Source organism: Pimephales promelas, chromosome 18, assembly GCF_988280905.1.
Source record: "Pimephales promelas chromosome 18, fPimPro1.hap1.1, whole genome shotgun sequence".
Classification (NCBI taxonomy): domain Eukaryota; kingdom Metazoa; phylum Chordata; class Actinopteri; order Cypriniformes; family Leuciscidae; genus Pimephales; species Pimephales promelas.
This window is the reverse complement of record NC_142786.1, coordinates 26670382-26689224: the sequence shown is the minus strand read 5'-3', so window position 1 is coordinate 26689224 and position 18843 is coordinate 26670382. Positions and strand designations below refer to the sequence as shown.

Here is an 18843-nt window from a genome sequence, read left to right as displayed (position 1 = left end):
GCCACATCGAATTTGCCACGTTAACTGTCGGAGAGCTGCAGAAAGTGTCTGTGTGATCTGTGCTTCATACATTGCTATACTATTGGCAATATAATGGACCTTTTTTTCAGTAGCACCTTATTGCAGTACACAAGATCCAGGGGGCGGAGTTGGATCCAGATCTAAGGGGTGGAGATGGGTAGGATTAGGGTTGGGGTTAGGGATCGGGGTGGAGATGGGTAGGATTAGGGTTGGGGTTAGGGATCAGGGGTGGAGATGGGTAGGATTAGGGGTGTGGTTAGGGATCAGGAGTGGAGATTGGTATAGGATTAGGGGTGTGGTTAGGATCGGGGGTGGAGATGGGTAGGATTAGGGGTGTGGTTAGGGATCAGGAGTGGAGATTGGTATAGGATTAGGGGTGTGGTTAGGATCGGGGGTGGAGATGGGTAGGATTAGGGGTGTGGTTAGGGATCAGGGGTGGAGATGGGTAGGATTAGGGGTGTGGTTAGGGATCAGGGGTGTGGTTAGGATCGGGGGTGGAGATGGGTAGGATTAGGGGTGTGGTTAGGGATCAGGGGTGGAGATGGGTCCGATTAGTGGTATGGTTGGGGATTGGGGGTGGAGATGGGTAGGATTAGGGGTGTGGTTAGGGATCGGGGGTGGAGATGGGTCAGATTAGGGGTATGGTTAGGGAGGGATCAGTGCGTAGGTTTAGGTATATGTAAGGTGGGAGGAACTGGATCTGGATCCAACTCCTCCACCTGGATTTCATGTTCTGCAGTGAGGACCATCTCCTTTTTTTTGGCCGTGAAGCTAATGTGAACGCACCTTAATACTCCACTTTCCTTTGTTGTAATCAGTACTCACAGTGATGTAGTGTTTAATTAGATTAACTGAAGTGAAGGAAAAATATTTTGTGAAAAAATAAAACGTTATTAGTTAAAGATGTTGAAAGCAATGCTAACCACCTTGCTAAGTTAACTTCCCTTAAGCTAAGCCCCTGAATTAGATCACCCCTTATTTTTACGACCATACGCCCACTCTCCTAACATACGCCGAAGTCCTGACCGCAGAACCTGAACATGCAAAATAATTGACAGACAGTCAGACAGCAACTCCCAGTGTTACCTGTTTACAGAGCACTGTGTTGTGGGGTGTCTCAGGACACCTATTTTTCCAATATTTGTCAGGCAGTTGGACATTTAATGTGTAGTACTAAAAAAATTGCTTACAGCAGCTTTAAGTAAGTAGGTGACTTAGGAGTCACAGCGGGCTCATGTAACTGCCTCATATCCTAAATGTCAATTTACTGTTTCTCCAGGTCTGTTTTGCTGACCTCTCATTTCTGTGCTACTAACAAAATGCCTCTTCTTTTTCTCTCGCTTCTATTCTCTTCTCTTTTTCTATCTCATTCTCTCATTACTTCCTCCCCTTGCTGTGCTCGTAATGGTAGTTTGATGAGGACAATGTGAACATCCTTGATTGTCCTCTAACAGTAAGTGCTCTCTAGTTAAGGTGAACCCTCTGTAGGTGATTTAACTGATATTAGACTGAGCTGTTTTGTATTTGTTGTAGAGTTATACCTTTTAAATAGGTTATTGAAGGTGTGTGTGTTTGTGTGAGATTTAAGGTGACTCAATTTTTTGTTTGATTATAGGAGATGGCCCACATTCTAGCACAGAAGCAGCTGCGCTCAATCATCCTCAGTGTAAGTGCACAGTATGCATACTACAAAAAGTAGTATACCAGTATGCCAATCTGAACATAAATATCTCTCTTTGGTTCTGTTTTCCTGCAATTGATTTAAAAACATACTGGTAAAGTAGTAATTTGTTAGTATTTAGAAGTAGTATAGGTATTAGCAGTAATGATGATAATAATAACAATACTAGTAATAATATATTCTTTAACCCTAATCATAAATCACTGGAAAACTCATGATACCATCTCCACAGCAATCAGACTTTCTCCAACATTCTCTTTCTCTTTTGCCAGAATGTGATCAGGAGTAACAAGCCCATAAATGATGAGATGGCACACCAGCTCTATGTGCTACAAGTCTTGACCTTTAACCTTTTGGAGGACCGCATGATGACGAAGATGGACCCTCAAGACCAGGTGAAACTCTATCACTGAACAGGTTTTACAGATGTGTTCATTAAACAAATGGACATTACATATTGATTTGATTTATTAATTATTTAATTAGAGAGCTGTGCAGTAATATGGTTTCATACCTTTGTTTATGAAGGCTCAGAGGGACATCATCTTCGAGCTTCGCAGGATTGCTTTTGACGTTGAGTGCGAATCCAACAACAGTGGCAGCATTGAGAAGCGCAAGTCCATGTACACGCGAGACTACAAAAAACTGGGCTTTATTGTAAGTTGTCATACATTCCATTGTTATAATCTTTGCTAGCTCTAAATTGACAGAACTGGAAAAAGATCTACATGTTTTTAATTGTAGTCTTCGCTCATTTAACAAACTCTGTTGTGAAGATGCATTTCATCTCATATAGGTTCAATCTCTAAAAATTTAGAAGACCATGAAGAAATTCATGAACAATTAAAGCTGCAAGCAGCGATGGGCAGGCCCTCGCACCTGTAGCACGCCGGAGTGTGAGGCGGCCGCGTTGCATATTCTGGAGCTCAGTCAGTGCAGCTGTGAATTTGCTACGCATCCAAATCACCCAAAAATTGACATAAAACGTCTGGACATGATCCATGTGCCACAGAAATTCCGTACATGTAGGTCAAACGTGCGGCGGGGGCTGCTTCGTTAAAGGTCACTTCCTGTTTCCAGCAGGTGGCGCTATGACTGTGGGTGAATGTTGGCATGTAGATTTGTTCAGGGCGGGACTCTTGTCAAATATGTAAAATTTCGTGCAGATCTGGGCATTTACAGCCAAGTTACTACAACTTCCTGTTTCATGGCGATTCATCAACGCCACGGACACGCCCATCGACGAAAACGCCCAGATAGCACATCTTTACATCGTCAAAGCCTTTAGAAGGCACAGCAGAAATTTGAAGTCGATCCGACTTAATCCCTAGGAGGAGTTCGTTAAAGTACGGAGTGTGTAAATCGTCCCAAAATGGCCGCCAAATTCAAAATGGCGGACTTCCTGTCGAGTTCTTGAGGCTTTTTTGTGCGTCTTGATATGATACACGTCCCCACCAAATTTCGTGCATGTAGGTTGAACGTGGACGAGGGGCTAATTTTTTCCAATTTTATTGGTGGTGCTAACGAGCCATTTTGCCACGCCCATCCGCGAAACCCACAAAATACAACATTTTTCACCAGTCCTGATATGCATGCCAAATTTGGTGAGTTTTTGAGCATGTTGCGGCCACGAGAAAATTGCGCTTACTTTGCAGAAAAAAATACTAAAAAAAATAAAATAAAAAAATAATCCCAACAGTTTCAATAGGGGCCTCGCACCGTTAGTACTCGGGCCCTAATGACTTGGAATTGTTTAGCTAAAGCAGTTTGTCCCCAAATAACATCACTACGATTGCATAGTTCAAAGCATTGTCTAAATCCATTGAGGCTCATCTAAGCTCAGAACATTCAGAGCTCTTTCATCAAATTAGTTTGACACATTTCACTGCAAGAAAGCAGCAGGAAAGAGGGAGAATGAGAGGCCAAGGTAGATGTGAAGAGGAGTAGAAACAGGAAAGGCCCATGAAGCAGAAGCATATTGCGGTCAGTAGCCTGGAGGGGGCAAGACTGAATTTGTCATGTGCTCCTAAGCCCCGGTAAACTTCTGAGGTTCACTAAGACCCATTTCACAGAGCTGTGTGTTGTCTGAAGATAAGACCTTCCCTAAACTCCTCCTGCTGTGTTAACACCTCCAGATTACTTACACACACACAAACAAACAAACATTTCCCTTGCCACCAATGTCAAACGTCAGGTAAGTTTGCGGGTCTAGACACCATTTTAACAGCGTTTTAGGAGACGCATGGAGTTTGCTGTTAGTGAGCTGTGCAGAATGTGTTAAGGCAACATTGCTGCTAATGAGGACTGTGTTCCAACTCTCTCAGGGCATTGTCACGTTGATGGATGGGAAATTGGTCTCCAGTGCCCTCGCCACAGACGTGTTTTTAAGTACTGTGCGCTGCCAGTGGACTTTGCCTCTGGCTGACTGTGTTCAGAATAGAATATTAGTGTCTTGCATTCTCCATACTGTGCATTATATACTGTATGCTTTGCACTGTATAACTTACAGTATATAAACTACAGCTCAATAGTGTAAGGTCGGTAAGATAAATATATACATTAGTGCTGTCAAACGATTAAAATATTTAATCGCATTAATGTCATTGTTGACATTTTGATCAATTCTAGCTCTTGATTTCTTTTTGTCCCATTATTTTTTTTTTAATGCTCTTATCAACATGGAAAAGTGGATCGGCTTGCTTTGTGCATGTTTTTTTTAATTGAAAACAACATACTGTGTTCAATTTATTTCAATGTATTTCAACTGGTACCTTCCATCCTCAATGTTTCGTCAACTAGCCCACAACACCTCAAGAGGACTCGACAGAGAGTCATCCCCCTCCGTCCCCTACTCAACTCAGCCCAGCTTACTGACCTTTACATCCCTCCTGCTGCTGAGGTCGCTCCTTCCTCGTAGTTCACATTTGACCTAACCACAATCTCTCTGCAACCCAACCATACGTGCCAACCCGTGCCAATCATAGCATTTGAAATTCCCAAAAACAGTTTAACATGCATGCAAGGATAAAAAACACTTCATTTGTCTTATAATATGCATTTATTTTTAACTGATTTGCTCACCGACTCCCAAATGATTCGTACAACGACTCATTTTTCCAAACCACTCCTTTGTGTGACACTAATCGGCGGTGATTAGTCAGATGACAGACCCAGTCAGTTATTGTTTGTTAGCATAACGCATAAACATATTGATAAAGCACTGCAGTATTACAAGACGCTCTATTCTTTATGACAACTCCAATAACAGCGACAAACATTTCACATATTTAAAAAAAATTGGCATTGGAGACCTAGAAGCTGCGCTGAGTGACAAATATTTTGTAACATTTTAAATGAATGTGATTACTATATTTTTGATCAAATAAATACAGTCTTGGTGAGAAGAAGTGACTTTTTAAAATCTTTCCCGTTACCAAACTTTTGGCATCCCGTTGTCTCTTAACGCTTCCATTGTATGGAAAAGAGCAGTGTGAAGGTTGTTATAAACTTACTTCGTTTTTTTCCCGTGGAACACTAAAAGAAAGATTTTGAACAATGTGACATTAAAGACTGTAAATTAAACTAGGGTGCCAAAAACATTTAATATTACTTGTAGTTCATTTGGAATGTAATATTGCATTGTGGGATACAGAATTTGGTTCTGGTTACATACTCCTTTTTTATTCCATACATGCAAAAATGAGCATTTTTGTACAGTACACATACTCCAAACTGCAAATCTACTAAGTTAGAATGCCCTTCCAAAGTCCCCTCTGTCTCTGTTTCACTGTCTGTGAGTAATCAACCATGTTTTCACTCTGTGGTTCCTCTATTCAGCTCCACAGACTCACCAGGGTCCATCCAAAAGCAAAAACAGAATAATTGGCAAACCCTAAATCCAGTCAGGCAGCCGCAGAGCCCTCATCCTCAAAGCCAGCCGTCTCGCATTTTCAGAAAAGCGCAGATTATTTTGAAGTAGATGGTCGAGCAGAGGGGGCCGATATCCCAGTCGTAGCATTTGCAGGGAGCTTTGTCATCCACCGGGGATATACAGGCCTGTTTCTGAATCACAGACTGGAACCAATGTAACACTTCTCTTATTTCGACTCAACTACTCAAAATGCAATACGAGACTCTCTGCGTGATTACGATGCGAGTCATGGAGTCAAGGCTAGAGTGTGTGTTTCCTCGCAATCATGCTTGTGTTTGTGTGTGTTTGTGTAGAATCACGTGAATCCTGCGGTGGACTTCACTCAGATTCCTCCTGGGATGCTGGCTCTGGATAACATGCTCTATTTCGCCAGGCACCATCAGGATGCTTATATCAGGGTAAGACATGCTAACTTTACATAGGTGCAGAAACAATTTTCTTATTTTAAATGCATTTATTACCTCTAAATGCAAGTTATGCATTTAAATTAAGATTTTGAGACCTATTAAAATGATGAGTAAGATTTTTGTTATACCAATTAAGACATTTAAGACTTTTTATGATCTTAAATATCATAAATTTAGTTTAAGGACCTTCTAGAATATTTTTTTTGTGTGTGTGTGATCTTAAATGCATTTTACAGTTTGCACCCATATTTTTAGTCGCACCTGATTGCACTTGCACTTTCGAGCCCTTTCTCCTCCAAAATCCATCATCCAGCCCTCTATTCATACTCATCGACTCTGTAAGGAAAGTGTATTGGGGTTGAATGAGGACATTCCTTGTCTCTTCACATTACTCTAACTGTACTATTCCACTTCACTGCCCTCTGCAATGGCGTGCTGCGATTCTGCAGCTCATCGCTGTTTTCACACTCAAGCGATACCCTGATAAATCCTAAAATACACTCTCTACTCAGTATACACCCCAGTGCCCAAACACTTAGCCCCCCTCGTCACAGGATCTGGGACTGACAACAACTCCTCCCACACTGAAATACAGCTCACAAGCTTGGTGTTATTTTTGTTATTTCTAGCAATAAACGGTAAATAAACATCCAAATTAAAAGAGAGAAAATTTCAATAATGTACTCACTATCATGTCATGATTATGAAGGTGTCATTTCAGTCTTATGCACACCCCTTCAAGTAAAGCGTTACCTTATCCATTTAAATGGTCAAAATGTATAAATAAAATGAAATAAATATAACCATGTCAGAATGAGTAGCAAGATTGTGTCTGGGGTTTGCAAATGTAGCCTAAACTACGGTATTACTATTAGCTTACTTTGACCTATTATTCTTTCTGAGCAAATGTTAGTTTATAGTTATGGATAGATTAATAGATAAATGTTCATTTTCCATAAATTAAATATTACTTTGATTAACTTTTCTTATATTAACTCTTCCCCCTCCAGTGCCAGCATTTAGTTGAATGAATATCTGAACATGCAATATATTAAAAGAAAGAACAGTACCTTATATGCATTCTTTTTTTAATCAACAATCGAACGTGGGTAACTTTTATTGAGAAAAAAAAGCAACATTTTGAGAGTCACTTTTTTGTCAAAGACTACATCCAGATCGGATTCAGAACGATGATCAAAACATAGGCAGAGCAGATCGAATGCATCAGTCCATCAACACCCCCAAAAAAACAGTAGCTGAAAAGTACCCAGTTGGCTTACTGTTTTCAGCATTTACTATCCCATGAGGCCACAGGAGAGGATTTGTGAATGCCTGTGAAGCGACACAACTGACGCCTTAGGTCATATGACTGATTACAGGGCTGAATTTCATTAATAATACACATATTTATAGTATATAGAAAGAACTCGAAGCAAGTTCATTCAAATGAAGTACCTACTCAAGACGGTATGCAATTTCGAACACTGCTATGATAAAAAATAAAAAGTAGTTTATGCAGATCAGTTGTTTTTTTCTACAATTTTTAATTGTTGCCCTTTAATTCTGTGTGTATGTTACAGATTGTACTGGAAAACAGCAGTCGTGAGGATAAACACGAGTGTCCATTCGGGCGCAGTAGTATCGAACTGACGAAGATGCTGTGTGAGATTCTCAAAGTCGGAGAACTCCGTGAGTGTCTTTTTATTTACAGTACCAATGACATGTGCCAGATGTCTTTGAGTTTCTTTATTGAAATAATCATGTTTGTCATTGTTTTGTCTTTATTCCACACATGTTGAGACTGAACATTTGCATGCAGTGAAGATAAAAGGCAACATTAGACTTTATAATTGTAGAAGAGTTCATCATTTAATGAAGTAAAGAGCATAGTGTTTGCCCTCTTCCAGTGTCTGAGCTTTTAAGACTTGCTTTTATGTCTCAAGTTGAGGCTGCAACAACTGACGATGTCTGACCTGAGCTAATGCATGAGGATTGAGACTCAAAGCAGGACACTCTTGAGTTATTTCAACCTTTCACATAGAGGAAAGAGTAAAGGAAAGTGGCAGAGAGAGAGCGAGAGAGATGATATATGGAGGTGAGCGTTCCACTTATCGATTCATGTATACGCATTTTCGTGTGGTTCAAGCGCAAGAAGCGGCATAAGAGAATGAAATGTGGGTCTCTAATAGAAAATTAAAAGTAAATCCACTCACTGTTTTATTTTGATAAGATTTCTGCCCCCACATCCGTAAATTCTACCTCGGGGCTGGTATAAGACACAGAGTCTCCTTTTTATCCTTCTCTGGAGCGGCTGAGGAATCACAAAGAACTGTAAATCCGTTGCTATATTCAGTCACGCACCATTTAATGTGGCAGAGTTGGAGTGATCCATCACATTTATTAAGCACAATATTGAGAGAGTAATGAGCAGCCAGCAAAGCATTTTATTGTTTAAAAACTCCATTTGGTATTCTGGTTCAAGTTCGCAGAATAGAGGTTATTAGCACAACCTCACTGACAGCTTTTAGGCATTATTGAGCGGTAAGTTTATTCTCGGTGGAGATTGCTCCACCATCCTGTCATCAGAAACTTAATTAACAGAACTTGCTGAGAAAGCTTAATGTAACTCCTCATTTAAAAAGTAATGCATGTCTTTTAAAGCCAGGGCTGTGGGGGAGAACACTGCGGTTTTAACTAGGAGAAGACTTTTAGTCAGTTTTAGTAAGTTTCCATTTGGCAGATACTTTTATTCCAAGTATTTTACAGACTTTAGACAGGGTAGATGCATTGTTTGAGTTGACGTGATGATAGAATGGCTTGTTTTGATGTTTGTGAACGTTAAAGGGGCGCATATCTTTAACCACAATGCCATACTACTCGCTATATTCTTCTCATTTGAAGTTTTATACAAATAGCAGATACTTATTTTGATGCATATGATTCACTTTCCTATCTTCAGAAGTGATGGGCCAGTTTGTGCACTCGTCAATCCGAGAGGTTTAAGCCATGTTACACCTTTGAAAGCTTTGGAGACCCCAATGGTGTTGCAGATGATTGCTCATTTTATGTTAATTAGAGTTTCCTTACACTTGTTTGAGCTTTTAGGCTATCATGATTTCCCATTAATTCTGCTGACATGGTTCACTGTTGCGGGCAAACAATTCTTCCTGAAAAATCTCTCAATACCCTGTCAATTTGACCCGGCTGGTGATAGATTTTTTTTTTTTTTTAAGTGGCATTTCCCACACATCACATTTAAATATGTTTTATCTAGCTGTGGTATAAGAGTTTCTGTTCGACCGGCACTTCCTTCAGCAGTCATGAATTATTTATCAGGAATCCAGGTGTCCCTGCTTCACCTCCTCTCAGAGAATGTTGAAAGTTTTATAGCTGTCCATGTTTTTTCCTGCAAAAGCTTTAATGGAATCTGTGGTGGTCAGGCGCCATGCAATGGCTTCCTATTTCAGCCTTTAAAAAGGCGTATCTAATATTTACGAGGAGAATCAAAATGGCTACTGGCAGAAATGTCCTTGCTTATGGATTTATGGTGTTATTCACGACGAGAGAGTTTCCACCTTATGACTGAACTAACTTACTAATGATGGCTCAGAACTGTGAATAACTATAGAGTTGAACTATTGAAAACTGTGTATAGTAAATATATGCAAACTTTGTCAATGGACATCTTAAAAAAATCTATTTAACATACCAATTACAGTAAACCATAAACATAGCAAAAATGTCTGGTGAATGCTGTTTTAACATCTCACTGGGGTTGTTTTAGGAATATTGATGTTGAGCAAAGGCCCTAAAAATGTAATTTTACATTTATCTAAAGCCAATGTGAGTTGAATTTGAAATGTAAACAATGGACCAATCTCCTAATCCTAAATATGAGGAATAATAATAATGATTCTTAGATCTATGATTTATAATCAATATGTTCAAATAAAACGTTTGGGCTCGGTAGGATCTTTTTTTGTGTGTGCGTTCACTTAGGCTACATTTATTTGATTGGAAAAAAAAAAAAAAAAGAAAAATAAAAGAAAAACGGTAATATTGCAAAATCTTATTGTAATTTAAAATAGCTGTTTTCTACTTTAATATATTTTTAGCACACATATTTTTGAAAGAACTAAGTGTTTTAGCTAAGAATAAACTAAAAGAGTTACACAGTGTAGCTTTAATCATTCTAATATGCTGATTTGGCAGTGAAGAAATATTTATTATCAATTTTGAAAACGGTTGTGCTAGTTTCCATTATATATTCCCCCCACATTAATGCATCTTTGTTGCAAATACACATTTAATGCATCTTTGCTGAAGAAAAGTTTTTATTTCTTTAAAATACCTTTATAATCTACCTTTGAATAGAGATATGTATATACGACTTTGTATAAATGTATAAATATCAGAAAGAAATTGGGTAAAACATTTTAAAAAAAATCAAATAATAGTAAAATAAAAAGTTAAACATTATTACAGTTTTATTCTGCTTTCTAAGAGATTATACAATGATTATACTTATACTTATTATACTGCTTTCTTATGATTATACAATGATTATATCACAATGAGCAAGTCACAGTCAGATCACCTGCGTTTGATTTTATTAATACAGCCACAAGCATCAGTGATCCTCAGCTCCCTGCAGATAAAGTGTGGGTTAACAGCATCAGGAATAGGCTTGTCTGTAACTGTCCGTATTATCTCTCACCTCCAAGATGATGTTCTTGACACCCCTGCTGCTCAATCATGAGCCCCCTACTGAGATATGGCACACTTTTAAGATGGGCACATGGTGCCGTGCCTGGGCAAGCCTGTGTAATGCCTGAGGCTTCAACTTTAGGTCTGTGGATGAAACCAAACCGCTCTTCTGTTCAGCTCTAGTTGCTACCAAAATACAGCGGAAGAAAATATACAATAGGTAAAAAAGTGCTCCTTTCTGCGTATTGACATGGAGCTCCCGCATGTCTTGTTAACCACTGAAGTGTATTTGTTTAGTGGGAAATGTTCTCCTAGGAACATCTTCTGCTTCAGTACTCACCGAGGCTCGTTTTTTTTCTCCTCTGTTCAGAAGTTAGGGGATATGGATGTCGGTATTATTGACAGGCCGTGCTATTGGAGGACTTGAGTTTAACTTCAGCTGCACGCGGTAATAAGACCGCTCATGGCACAATTGCTGACTAAAATACATGCAGTGTGGGCAACATGGAGTGAACGATGGACGCTAGAGTGCTAAGTAGAGTTAAATAGAAATGTACACTGCCTTTGAAGTGATCCCTGCGGCTGATTCATATTATAAGGTCCCATTAGCAGCTCAAAGAATCATTTGCATGCCGTATTTTATCTAGTTGAAGTCAAGAATAGTCGAAAACAGGGGTCTTGATTCTTTTTGAGGCCGAAGACCACTTCGTGAATGGAGAGCTGGTGCAGTGAACCCATTGTGTTGGGTGTTGCTTTGTAAGCCTGGCCTATAATAATTTGTAGTACCATATCAGTGCATTTACATACTTGGTTTTGATGTTTACATTGCAGAGCCATTAGAATATCAATGATGTGCATTTGAACGTTAATTAATTCATTGTAATGTGGAAGGGTTAATGAAAAACATTTATTTGTGTATGCTTTTTGAATGATTCTTATTATAAAGTTACCTTAAAAGCATAGTTAATCCAAAAAAAATGTTATTCTTTCATTTTTTTTATCACTTTCATGTTGTTTTCAACACATTCTCATCCTTTGGTGTCATAGGTGACGCCATATGACGTTTCGTTGAAATACTACGCACATGGCACCCTTTAGCGTCAATACAACACGCATTGTTATGGGTAGGTTTAGGTCTGGGGTAGGGTCTGTGTCTCATATTGACGCTAAAGGGTGCTATGTGCGTAGTATTTCGACAAAATGTCATATAAATCATAAAGGATGAGAACGGGCTTGTTGTTTTAAACCTGTATTATATGTATGTATTATTTAATGGAACACACAAGAAGATTTATTTAAAAAATGTTTTTTTCCATATAGTGAATGTTAGTGGACCCCCCCCCCCCAAAAGAACATTGAATCGAGAAAAAAAAGACACAATGATTATGCTGTACAAACTTTATATTTTATACCCTAACCCTACCCATAAACTCAACCCTCACAGAAAACTTTCTGCATTTTTACATATAAATCATACTAAATTATGTTTTTTTTGAATAAGCAGGTTTCTTTATTGGGACCAAAACATGTGTAATATGTGGTTCAGGTATTTCCTACATTTTGTTCCATGAGGATAGTAAAGAAATCTTTGACCTTGACTAAATGTAGATAATGCCTGAACCACATATCACACTCTCAAACACTCGCACAATTTTTTAATACTTTTAAAAATCAAAACTTTCAAAATATCTATAAAGTCTTACTTGTTTACCATTTGAACCATTTGTATTGAATTAATTTTGATTTAAATCCAGCAATAATAGGTTAACCCCCTGCATTAATTCTGTAGATTTCCTGTAGAGTTAAAACTTAAAGTTTTCCAATCTTGGAGACACCAGTTGGATGGTTAATTTCTGAACACTGTAATGTCAGACTGCTGGGAGGTCTTTTCAGGATAGAATGAATGGATAATAATGGATAAAATAAAAATACAAAACAGCTGTGCCATTGGTGTGGTCAAGTTTTCTCATGCAAAATAGATGAGTGAACAGATGCAGCTGCTGTCAGCATCTAACCCACATTCAAACACAGAGGTGCAGGTCCAGGAGAACATCTGCTGTGCTTATAGATCCTGTGGTGTATGTAGATAAACATGTCTATTTTATTCACGAAGGAAATCAATAGTCTGTGTATTAGTGTTTGTACGATAGTTTGTGGATTGACATGCGTGTATTATAATTTGTTGACGTGTTTTATAGTTTGTGGATTGAAGTGTTTATGAAAGTTTGTGGATAGATGTTTATGAGACAAGTGAACAGATTGGTGAGGTCTCATCTGCCATCCGTCGTCAGTTGTTTACATCATGTTGGCAAACCTGCCCCAAGTAAAACTTCTCCTTGGTCTCCCTCAATTCTCCTGCCTCAGTTCTCCTGCTTTAAGCCAACATTTGCTTAACGATGATTTCAATTATACACTTAAAAATGTAAATTATGTCATTATCATATTGTTCCAAAACTGTATGACTGACCTTGTTGTACACAAAAAGAGAAATTTTCAACAATACTGTATATTTTTGATTGATAGTTTTTTAGTGTAATTATATATATATAAAAAGTTTTAAAGTTAACATAAGATTAACTTTTATATTGTTAGCAATAGTTCAAGATGAACACTTACTAGACTGAAGCAACTTTGTTATATTTAACTATCCTTACATTCACTTTTAGAAAAATCATGTTAAAATGTGATACATCAGGCTTTTGAGGAATGTTTATTTGTACATTGAATTACTGGACAAATAAAAAGTACCACACATAGTTTTGATCATTAAACTAAGTTTTTGAAATGCTTTATAATAACTACATGCTATTAATTGATTGAATTTTTAAAAATTATGAATTGATCATTAACAAAGTATGAAAATACAATTATCAAACAAATTATAGATATGCTTATATAACTGTATTTATAAACTATTAATGTCTAATAATGCTTTATAAATGATAAATTAACAGTTTTTCTCATGCTTACCAAATGATTAATAGTGTGCAGTTATTATAAAGTGTTATCCATTATTGGGAAATCATTGAGAAACTGCAATTAGTCTGTCATTCTGTTATAAAAATCAGTATATAGCCCACATTAAAACTATCAGACTTGATTTCATCTTATTTTTTGGTCATATACACATTAGCAACAGCATATTTTTGCTCAGTTTGGGCCTTTAAAATTAAGGTATGTTTTCCTCCTAGAGTACAAGCTCCCTATTATCTTAACTTATGCCGTATGAGCCATAAAAGCCTGTATTAGAGGACAACAACAAAAACACATGATATTAGAAATAAAATATTTTGTCTAAAGGTTCAATAAACTGTCATTCCGAAACAAAAAGCAAGAATTCTGACTACTATTCTATATGTTCGGCATCACAGGGTTAAAAGTGAAGTCTTCAGAAGTCATTTGATAGTTTCTTTTTGTCCTAGTATAGCTTTCCAGATTTCTTTGGACTTAATTTCCCTCTGGAGATGTCACAAGGTCTACTTTGTCTAATGGCAATGATTATTTCATTCTCCACGTCTTGAAGAGTGTTCCCTCTGCATTGAAGAGCCAGGGTGGCATCTATCACTGTGTATTTGTCAGTTCATAACAGCTCTTGCCTCGGAGATGACCTCTCGCAGCTGTCATCTCATATTGACATCTCATTGTACGCTGTGTGATGTTTGAATATCATCCTTGGGGGCTTTCAGCCTTGTACTCACTTGTTTAGTTTGCTCGTTGTTTTCTTCCCCTAAGATGCATCTTGTCTTCCATAATTATCTGTGGTAGAACATCAATAAGTGAGATGATCATGTCAGATTTAGAGAGGTGCAGGGGTGGCCAAGGCATCTGCCAGTCCTAATCTTATGACCTCTGTGAATGGACATATGGGTAAAATTCCTGGGCAGAGACCCATATGTGGGAAGATCATATGTCTTCATTAAAGACCACCCAGACAAGACAAGTCTCTGCAGAGCCTGTACTCTAGAGGATAAGGCTTCCTAGCTCAAGTTATGGAAACTCTTAGTGATGACCTCCAGATTCTCAAAGATGAACCATTGTTCAATCATCAAACTGCTCAGAGTTCATTCTACCTTATGCTACTACTTGTTGGCTGCATGTGTCCTCCACAGCAGTGTCTTATACAGAGTGCAGAACACGTCTTGTCCGGAGATGATTCACTTCTGCATATTATGGCTCGTCATTTGCCTTGAGGGATCGGCAGATTGCCACACCATTGCATCACTTCTCTATAAGCAATGCAATCCACACGTAGAAGTCGAATCATTATCATGAAGAGTTTGTTGCAGTTAGTCTTCCATGTGTTGAGTCTTGAAAAGCCTGCACGTACTGTTGGGATTGATGTGATTTGTATTCAATCAAAGGAATTAAAAGTAACAATATATTGATTCTAAAGTTACTTTTGGAAAGCCAATTGTAAAATCAATTGGCAGGCCTATCATGCACTAGGGGTGTTGACAGTGTTGTAGTACTCGAGACTCGGACTCGTCTCGGACTCGGTCTCGAGACCATATTTTAATGGTCTTGGTCTTGTCATGGACTCGTGTGCATTTGGACTCGGAATTGACTCGTACTTGATTTTTTTTTTTTTTTTTTTTTTTTTTTAGGACTCGGAATTATTCCATCGAGTCCACTCGAGTTCAATTAAAAATATTTTTCATGATTATTAATGTATGTTAATAAAATATTTCTTTAAATTGATTGACACGCCCAGTGATTGGTGATTTTCTAGTGCGCAACTGCGCATGACAAATTGTAATAAAATTACTTTTAACACCACCTACTATGTGGCCTTTTTACCCTAAACTGATCATATTTTTTAAACTCTAAGTAAATTCAGAAAAAAAATAAAGGATTTCTCTAAGTAAATAAAAGTAAATTAGGTAATCAACCCTCACTGGTCTCGGTCTCGACTCGGACTCGACCGTCTCTGGTCTCGAACTCGACTCGGACTCGACTCTCTATGGACTCGGTCTTGACTCGGACTCGACTCTCTCTGGTCTCTGTGTCGACTCGAGTGAGGTGGTCTCGACTTAAATCGAGATGGCTTATGGCTTATAAGTCGATCCCCAAACGCCGTTCATACAGTTCAGAAGTTCGTTGAACTTCATACAGTTCAGCTCACTCAGCACGACGTTCCTGGTTTGACTAGTCGAGACTATTTCCTAAGATGGCTCCAGTCTGCATACGCGAAGTGAACTGTCTTCATAAAGTATCTTCTTATTAAACGGTCTGTACACTTACAAAGTTCTCAATGCTTCGTTTTGCATGTATGGAGCCTCATTATGTTACTGTGTTAGTGTGGGGCTATTTTGAGCCTTGTTAGTGCTATAAACTAGCGATTTCTTTTTACTTTAATTGCATTATACGCTAAACAGTTTTTAGAGATAAAATTCTTTACATTCGATTATCATGGAAACAAATCTCAGAGAACGATTGACTAGGTACCGATGTTTTATTAGACCAAAGGTTCATTGTTCGCCGGAGTTCTCCTTTAAGACATTACAATGCTCGTGATAACTTTTGTTAACTCTACAATAAGTAAATCCACTTCACCAGCTAATTACTCCTCGACAGCGATGCCATAGAAATATACAGAGGGACCGCAAAAACGGAAGTTCAAAGACGATATTCTAAAGATGACGGCGCCCACATTTCTCTGGTGCATAAGGTCTATAGCGATGGGAATTTCCTGTAATGACGGGCGTGTTCTACTTCTGTGGCGGGGCAAATTTGGTTTGTCTGCATGAGAGCGCCCTCTGGTGTTCAGATGGAGTAGCATTTACTACCAATCAGCCGCACTGCACTTGACAAGCTGCGCATAAAAATAATCGCAGCCTTTGCCAAATTGTGTGCGATTAATTGTGCAGCGCTAGTTCCTATGATGCAATCGCGATGTGGACGTGAACAATTCTGCATTGATGCTGTAATAGACCATCATAGGGGTGGTGATGGTGCAGTGGATAAGACGTATGCCTTTGGTGTGAGCGACCCCGGTTCAAATCCACTGCGAAACACCAATGTGTCCCTGAGCAAGACACTTAAACCCTAATTGCACCAGAGGCGTGCAACCTCTGATATGCGACCTCTAAATATACATATATATATGAAGAGTTCAGATGCAAAAGCCTCTAAGTGCCATTTGAAATTTTGTTCAAGAATGACCATTTTTATCAAGCTTGTGTATTTAAGTTCAGTAATTTCACTTAAATGACAATTAATAGGTAATCTTCATTGCAATTTAAGTGAAATTACTGAACTTAAATATACAATCTTGATAAAAATGATCATTTTAGAAGAAAATTTCAAATGGCACTTAGAGGCTTTTGCATCTGAACTCTTCATATATATATATATATATATATATATATATATATAGCAATTGTAATTATCTGACAATTAGTCGACATTTAATTTAACTTGATCGAGTGATTACTTGTCGACAATAATCGATAATCCATTAACCATTTGCACCCCTAATCATAACTTCTGCATTGAATGCTGGTATGATGCTGATTCATAGCTGGCTCATGGAGGGAGGACAGGAGGTCAGATATGACTGTGCTGACGGATTAAGGTCAGGAAACAGGTTTTAACACTTTTCTGACAGCCCTTCTGCTTACCCAACTAACCAGTTGACATGTTGAATTGTAAGCTATTTACATTGCAGCTTTGCACTGCGGTTGCTAGCCGGAGAGCACAAAGCCCATGTTACAGTAATACTCACACCATGCACATAATATCTTAGCCTCCTCTGTTGTGTCAGTCATGAGAAACTGACTAATATGATGTAATGATGTTATATGATGTAATCATGCTTTTGAGTGTGGACCTAAATGTATACAATGAGGTCTATAATATTGCCATGCATCTTTAAGGGCTGTTTTTCGGCAGGTGAAGGAGCCCCGAAAGTATGCGACTAAATTCGGTCATTTTTGCTGATTTGCAAATGCCATGTGACTAATCACATTGAAGGTGCATTAAAATGAAATGAAATTCAATTCAAAGTTGTTCAAATATAATAGTTGTTATTCAAACTATTGTAAATACATTTTCACCCCTAGTGTATAATGGTGTATATTTGTAGAAAGTCTCTTGACTTCTGAACAAATAGGAAAGGATTGTGTTAATCACACTGCTTTGAAGATAAAAGGTCAGAACGATCTTTTAGGATTCTTTAGTTACAATATGAGAGAAAATCCTGGATTCATAAGATTCCTCCATTCAGTGTGACTGCCAGCTCGACTGTTAATACTGCCCAAACCTGTGAACTCAGGGCTTAGGCGAGAGCCAAAGTGACTCTGACATTTCATTCCTCAGCAGGTGGGCGCTGATAGTGCTGCCCTCCCTTTCAACACACCCTTGAACTCCTCTGACTTCTGAAGGAGAAAGAAACCATTACAATTAATCAGTTGGAGACATCCCAAAGGACCAGGCTCTTTGGCTTGGGCAGTCTGGTGGATTGAGCCTCAGATTGACCGGTCAGATGACGTCACTCCCAATGAAAGCCCCATTGCGCCTTCAGGCATCATTCATTATGCTGTGAAGTTTCAATTTTGACCAAGGCAATGCAATTACTGGCCCTCTGCTGGGGCTTTGGCAGGTTCTCTGAAACTTCAATTCCCCTAAATGATAATCTCAAATAGTGGCTCTCATTCAAAGCACCATTCCACTCGAGTAGTGTTTGTATTAAAGTGGCGTAGCTGACATAGGTGTGTGCTTCCTCAGGGTGAAAGCCTCAGTTTCATTTTCACCTTGACTGCTTCTGTTTATAAACACAATAATGGCACTTTCAGTTTTTATAGCGCTCACCCAGACTTTAATTTCCCACGCAGCCATTCTGATTTGATTCAGGCTTTTTTTTTTTTTTTATGAAGCACTAATCTCGCACGATAGATCATCGCAGAACTCTCATTCCATAATCCTGCTTTAGTAATATCCCGGGGGAAAATCTTTGAGGATCATTTATGAAGTGGTGAGATAAGGAGCAAGTCTCTCTCTTATCGTTCTTATGAGGGTAATCAGCCAACATCACATCCATCTATATGGCATCTGAATGTTGCTGTAAAGTAATGTGTTACGCGCTTGTAAGCCTAGTA

General features: G+C 38.5%; 1 protein-coding gene across 5 annotated transcripts in view; it reads left to right on the top strand.

The window, feature by feature from the left end:
• Positions 1–18843, top strand: part of elmo1 (engulfment and cell motility 1 (ced-12 homolog, C. elegans)) — a 96490-nt gene that overhangs the window by 54497 nt on the left and 23150 nt on the right. For 3 of the 5 annotated variants that reach the window (XM_039680545.2, XM_039680543.2, XM_039680542.2), the window contains 6 exons: positions 1433–1474; positions 1637–1687; positions 1975–2097; positions 2231–2359; positions 5927–6031; positions 7621–7729. In XM_039680545.2, coding sequence (XP_039536479.1) covers positions 1433–1474; positions 1637–1687; positions 1975–2097; positions 2231–2359; positions 5927–6031; positions 7621–7729 — 559 coding nt within the window. The remainder of the gene's footprint in view (positions 1–1432; positions 1475–1636; positions 1688–1974; positions 2098–2230; positions 2360–5926; positions 6032–7620; positions 7730–18843) is intronic. The other 2 variants (XM_089123272.1, XM_089123271.1) reach the window with 1 other exon arrangement.